The 5,898-nt window shown below is 48.0% G+C and overlaps 1 protein-coding gene across 1 annotated transcript; it reads left to right on the top strand.

Annotated features, from left to right (window-relative positions):
• The first annotated feature begins 3,181 nt into the window (after positions 1–3,181).
• Positions 3,182–4,280, top strand: IQCF6 (IQ motif containing F6). Its single transcript, XM_027523418.1, has one exon. It carries the CDS (start codon positions 3,781–3,783, stop codon positions 4,237–4,239), a length of 459 nt encoding a protein of 152 aa, XP_027379219.1. The 5' UTR covers positions 3,182–3,780; the 3' UTR covers positions 4,240–4,280.
• The last annotated feature ends 1,618 nt before the right edge of the window (positions 4,281–5,898 follow it).

Raw genomic sequence — 5,898 nt, 5'->3', positions numbered from 1 at the left:
CAGGCCTCCCTGTCCATCACCATCTCCCGGAGTTCACTCAAACTCACATCCATCAAGTCAGTGATGCCATCCAGCCATCTCATCCTCTGTCGTCCCCTTCTCCTCCTGCCCCTAATCCCTCCCAGCATCAGAGTGTTTTCCAAAGAGTCAGCTCTTCGCATGAGGTAGCCAAAGTACTGGAGTTTCAGCTTTAGCATCATTCCTTCCAAAGAACACCCAGGACTGATCTCCTTTAGAATGGACTGGTTGGATCTCCTTGCAGTCCAAGGGACTCTCAAGTCTTCTCCAACACCACAGTTCAAAAGCATCAATTCTTCGGTGCTCAGCTGTCTTCCAGAGAAGGCAATGGCACCCCACTCCAGTACTCTTGCCGGGAAAATCCCATGGATGGAGGAGCCTGGTAGACTGCAGTCCATGGGGTCACTAAGGGTCGGACATGACTGAGCGACTTCACTTATACTTTTTACTTTCATGCATTGGAGAAGGAAATGGCAACCCACTCCAGTGTTCTTGCCTGGAGAATCCCAGGGATGGGGGAGCCTGGTGGGCTGCTGTCTATGGGGTCGCACAGAGTCGGACACGACTGAAGTGACTTAGCAGCAGCAGCAGCTGTCTTCACAGTCCAACTCTCACATCCATACATGACCACTGGAAAAACCATAGCCTTGACTAGACGAACCTTTGTTGGCAAAGTAATGTCTCTGCTTTTGAATATGCTATCTAGGTTGGTTATAACTTTCCTTCCAAGGAGTAAGTGTCTTTTAATTTCATGGCTGCAACCACCATCTGCAGTAATTTTGGAGCCCAGAAAAATAAAGTCTGACACTGTTTCCACTGTTTTCCCATCTATTTCCCATGAAGTGATGGGACTAGATGCCATGATCTTAGTTTTCTGAATGTTGAGCTTTAAGCCAACTTATTCACTCTCCTCTTTCACTTTCATCAAGAGGCTTTTGAGTTCCTCTTCACTTTCTGCCATAAGGGTGGTGTCATCTGCATATCTGAGGTTATTGATATTTCTCCCGGCAATCTTGATTCCAGCTTGTGCTTCCTCCAGCCCAGCGTTTCTCATGATGTACTCTGCATATAAGTTAAATAAGCAGGGTGACAATACACAGCCTTGACGTACTCCTTTGCCTATTTGGAACCAGTCTGTTGTTCCATGTCCAGTTCTAACTGTTGCTTCCTGACCTGCTTATAGGTTTCTCAAGAGGCAGGTCTAGTATTCCCATCTCTTGAAGAATTTTCCACAGTTTATTGTGATACACACAGTCAAAGGCTTTGGCATAGTCAATAAAGCAGAAATAGATGTTTTTCTGGAACTCTCTTGCTTTTTTGATGATCCAGCAGATGTTGGCAATTTGATCTCTGGTTCCTCTGCCTTTTCTAAAACCAGCTTGAACATATGGAAGTTCACCGTTCACGTATTGCTGAAGCCTGGCTTGGAGAATTTTGAGCATTACTTTACTAGCTAATATGACCTAAAGAAGTTGCTTGCTTGAAAATATGGCCAGAATCTGTAAGACACGCTGATGGACAGTGCCACGGCAATTAGTACAAGTGATGGTACGAGGCCTCAAATACACATAAACAGAAGCCACAGTATGTGGCTCATGAAGAAAAATGAGGAATATCATGCATGTTAAAACTAGAGCCAGAATGGCCTTTCAAATCCCAAAGGACGCACAGCAGCTCTGCATCATCTGTTTCTGCAGTTTCAGTCCTAACTCTGAATTCTAGAAACTCATGTGAACTCCCATGAGCCCTGGCCACACAGTTGCATTCTTACAGCACAGCAGGGCAGACCCAGGTTTTGTGGGAACTAAAGTTTATATAAATTAGAAGGCCTACTTTAAGAAAAAGAATACAAAATTATAGACTTAAAATCAGGCCAGTGAATATTTAGGACAAGTCAAGACAACAAATGCACATATAAAGGAGGTGGCAGAGATCACAAATGTAACAAGGTACATATTAGTTAAGTGTCCTACCTCTGTGGTATTTTTCCTACATTTTTTGCTGCATGATCTTTTATTATTTCTTTATATGATGATTTTTCATATGATTTTCTATAGAAACATTATTGACTTTCAAGATGCATAAAACAGGATTTCTCATGCCAGCATATACACCATTCATAGAGTTCTGCTTGGTTCCCTGTAATCACTGTTCAGTTCAGTCCCTCAGTCGTGTCTGATTCTTTGAGACCCATGGACTGCAGCACGCCAGGCCTCCCTGTCCATCACCAACTCCCAGAATTTACTCAAACCCATGTCCATTGAGATGGTGATGCCATCCAACCATCTCATCCTCTGTCTTCCCCTTCTCCTCCCGCCTTCAATCTTTCCCAGCATCAGGGTCTTTTCAAATGAGTCAGTTCTTCGTATCAGGTGGCCAAAGTATTGGAGTTTCAGCTTCAGCAACAGTCCTTTCAATGAATATTCAGGACGGACTTCCTTCAGAATGGACTGGTTGGATCTCTGTGCTGTCCAAGGGACTCTCAAGAGTCTTCTCCAACACCACAGTTCAAAAGCATCGATTCTGGAATTCTGATACACTCTATTTTACAAAATTTATACCAAAACAGAAAAAAAAAAAAGCTTGGAATATTTATAACCGTCTCACTGCATTGTCAAATATTATATTTTTGACAAGACAGAACTTCAATTTTAATCAGGCCATCAATGAAAACAGAATCTACTACTTAGGATTTTACGTGTCTAAAAACAGTAAGAATTTTCTACGGACCAGTTTTTGTCTTCAAACTTTTCAAACCTTGCTTTTCCTCCACTGTACTTACACTTCTGGTGCCAGGCACTGCAGGGAGTGTCCACATCACTGTAGCTGCACTTCTGTCCCCATATCAAAGCATGACACAGGTGAATGGATGTTGTAACTGGTAGGAAAACTCCTGGGAAGTCATTGCTAGCAGAATGTCTAACAAGAATTTACCTGTTCCCAGGGGTGACTGTGAACCACATAAATCTATCACATTAACCCATACTAAGTATATCCCAACTCAGCTTCCCCTTAGTCACATTCCAAAATAAACTGCGGCCATCCCATGGCACCTGACAGGAAAAGGGTGACAAAGGGGTTAGAGAAGGGGAGACAGAGGCCCTCTCCAACCGCAGATAAAGTATCTTGCTTCCACAAATTTAACAAAACACATACTAGCCCATGAACACACTGCTCAGGTCCCTCCCAAAGACCCTGACACTTAGGCTTCCAGAAACCCACACTGGTGACGAGTGTGTGTGTAATCCCTTACTTGAAGGAAAGCTGAATGAATCTTTCTCTCCACTGACACCAGCAGGACCGGAAATAAGTGGCTGGAAGGTGTAGAAAGAGCAAGGCTTCAGACACCAGCTGAGTCTGAGAAATAAACTGGAAGCAAGAAATAATGACAGCCCCCCTAAAGTTACAGGTATCAGTAAATAAGGTGGCTGGTCAATCCATAAGAAGATACAAACAAAAGAAGACGAGAAAGAGATGTGGGTGAAATGTGGGTGAACAGGACCTAATGAGGGGAGACTTGTGTGCAGGTGGGCGGAGTCTAGTGATGGGGTGTCTAACAGTTGAAGGCGGGGCTACAGACTAGGGTGGCCTAACTGATAGATGAGTGGACTCTAAAGACCAGGGCCATGGACACACAAAATGTGAGTGAGGCTCATACAGAAGGGATCTGTCCAGAGGATAATGAGCAGTGTCTAAAGGTGAGTAGGGTTTGGAAATAAGATGGATGGGGCCCAGAAATAAGAGGCCAGGGCTACCTGGGCCATGCCCCCTTTCCTCCCAGCACCAGAGGTGGGGTTAGGAATGGGAGGGTACCCCACTGAGCATCTCCATGTTCTTCCTTCCCCCAATCAGTTAGAGAAGGCAGCCATAAAGATTCAGTCATGGTGGCGTGGCAACATGGTACGCCGGACGTTACTGCATGCAGCACTCAGGGCCTGGGTCATCCAGTGCTGGTGGAGGTCGATGCAGGCCAAGATGCTGGAGCAAAGACGGCGCCTGGCACTAAGACTCTACACCTGCCAGGAATGGGCAGTGGTGAAGGTGCAGGCACAGGTTCGCATGTGGCAGGCCCGCAGACGGTTTCTCCAGGCACGCCAAGCAGCCTGCATCATCCAGTCTCACTGGCGCTGGCATGCCAGCCAAACCCGAGGCCTGATCCGGGGCCGCTATGAGGTCAGGGCCAGCCGGCTAGAGCTCGACATCGAAATCCTCATGACCTAGGGTGCTGGCAGAGCCAAGGAGACTGGATCTCTCTTCCAATAAAGACATTTACTGACCATGGTCTTGCCCTTTGGAAATCAGATCCACAGAAGAGGGATCAGCCCCTTATCTTCCTGCCTCCACCCTCCAAAACAATGATTTCCTGACATAGTCTAAAGCCTGTCCCAGGACAACTCACACTAGGCCCTTGCTCCTAAAGTAAACCTGACCAATCTTGTACCCAAAAGAAAGCTCAGAGCTCAGGGCTGGCTCTGATACTTGAGCCAGCCTGATCCCAGCTCCCACCACAATTTGGGTAGGCACTGGGCTTTACTCTTCTGCAGCCCCTACCAAGCCACTTCCATTCAGATTAGGACTGGCTGCAGTCAGAGCCAGCTGGGAAGGGCAGGATTCCACAGGCTTCTGATCAGCAGGGCCCTCAGGGCCGGCACAGAGCTTGGCAGTGAGCCAGGAGGACAGGGTACCCCCAGCTGAGCAGCAGCAGGACAGGCGCTGTGCCTCAATGGGGGACAGCCAGGTAAAGCCAGCCCCTGGGGAAGGCCAGGGCAGAAGCAGAGAGGCTGCAGCTGTGCCTGCTGCCTCCCTCCCCAGAGGCTGAGAGACATGCCTCCCCACCCCCCAACCCCACCTTGTGCTGGCCACTTCCTGGGAGAACCAAGCATGGAGTTGGTGTCGGGGGCGCAGAGAGAGCCTGAGGATTGGAGTGGATAAACAAGCAGAGGAAGAATAGGGATGAGCAGGCAGGAGGGCTATCCCTCTGCCATCAGCGGTTGTTAGCTTGGGGATACAGCTTCTAAACCTTATCACATCCTCAGAAGCAGCTGAGCTGGCCTTCCCTCAAGATTCCCTCTCTCCCCCAACCCTTTCACAAACTACCACATCCTCTGCTGAGCCTGCCTTGAGTGGGTGCTGATGTGTCTATGCTTTGCTGAGGCTCTTATTATCTCTCGGCATTTATGTCTCAATCATCTCTGAATATGCTCTCTCAGTCTCTGCTTTGTCAAACATGCCCAAGTCTGTCACTCTCACCCTATGTCAGGTGTGATACTTGTCTGAACCTGCATCCCAGGAGTCTGAGGTCCATGACCCTCCCTAGGATTTTGCGAAGGGTGGCCTTGCACAAGGGATGGGAGGACCAGCTGGGGAGGTGTACAGAAGCCAGAGGTTTTCATGGGCCTCGCAGCTGGGTAAGGTTCTCCCTCACCCAGGGCTCAGTGCCTGTGTGTGTGTTCGGGATTCAGGGCAGGGTGTCCCTAGAACAGCTGTGACAGATATGAGGATTCAGGGTTCAGTTCAACATCCATCACCTCCAGTAGCAGCAAGTGTCAATGATGCAGCTAGGTTCCTCACTCTTCCAAGGGCCCTTTTTAGGAGCTTCAACACAGCTTTCTCCTCCTTACTGGCAGTGGTGAGTGGTAGGAAACTGGTTAGGTCTACAAACGGAACATGGCAGGAATTCTGCATGGCTTAGCCTGTGAGGCATTCACCCCTGCAGTGAGAGGTGTTTCAAATCTACGCTAGCAAGAGTTTAACTCTCTGATTTACAGTCTACAATAGGCACTGGAATCCCCTAAGATACTGGAATGCCCTGATGCCTAGGCTCACCCAGAGATTCTGCTTTATCTGGGCTGGGGAGTGGCCTGGGCACTGAAATTCAGT

The sequence above is a fragment of the Bos indicus x Bos taurus genome, chromosome 22, assembly GCF_003369695.1.
Source record: "Bos indicus x Bos taurus breed Angus x Brahman F1 hybrid chromosome 22, Bos_hybrid_MaternalHap_v2.0, whole genome shotgun sequence".
Lineage (NCBI taxonomy): Eukaryota > Metazoa > Chordata > Mammalia > Artiodactyla > Bovidae > Bos > Bos indicus x Bos taurus.
The sequence above is the reverse complement of the archived record's forward strand: the minus strand, read 5'-3'. Positions and strand labels throughout refer to the sequence as shown.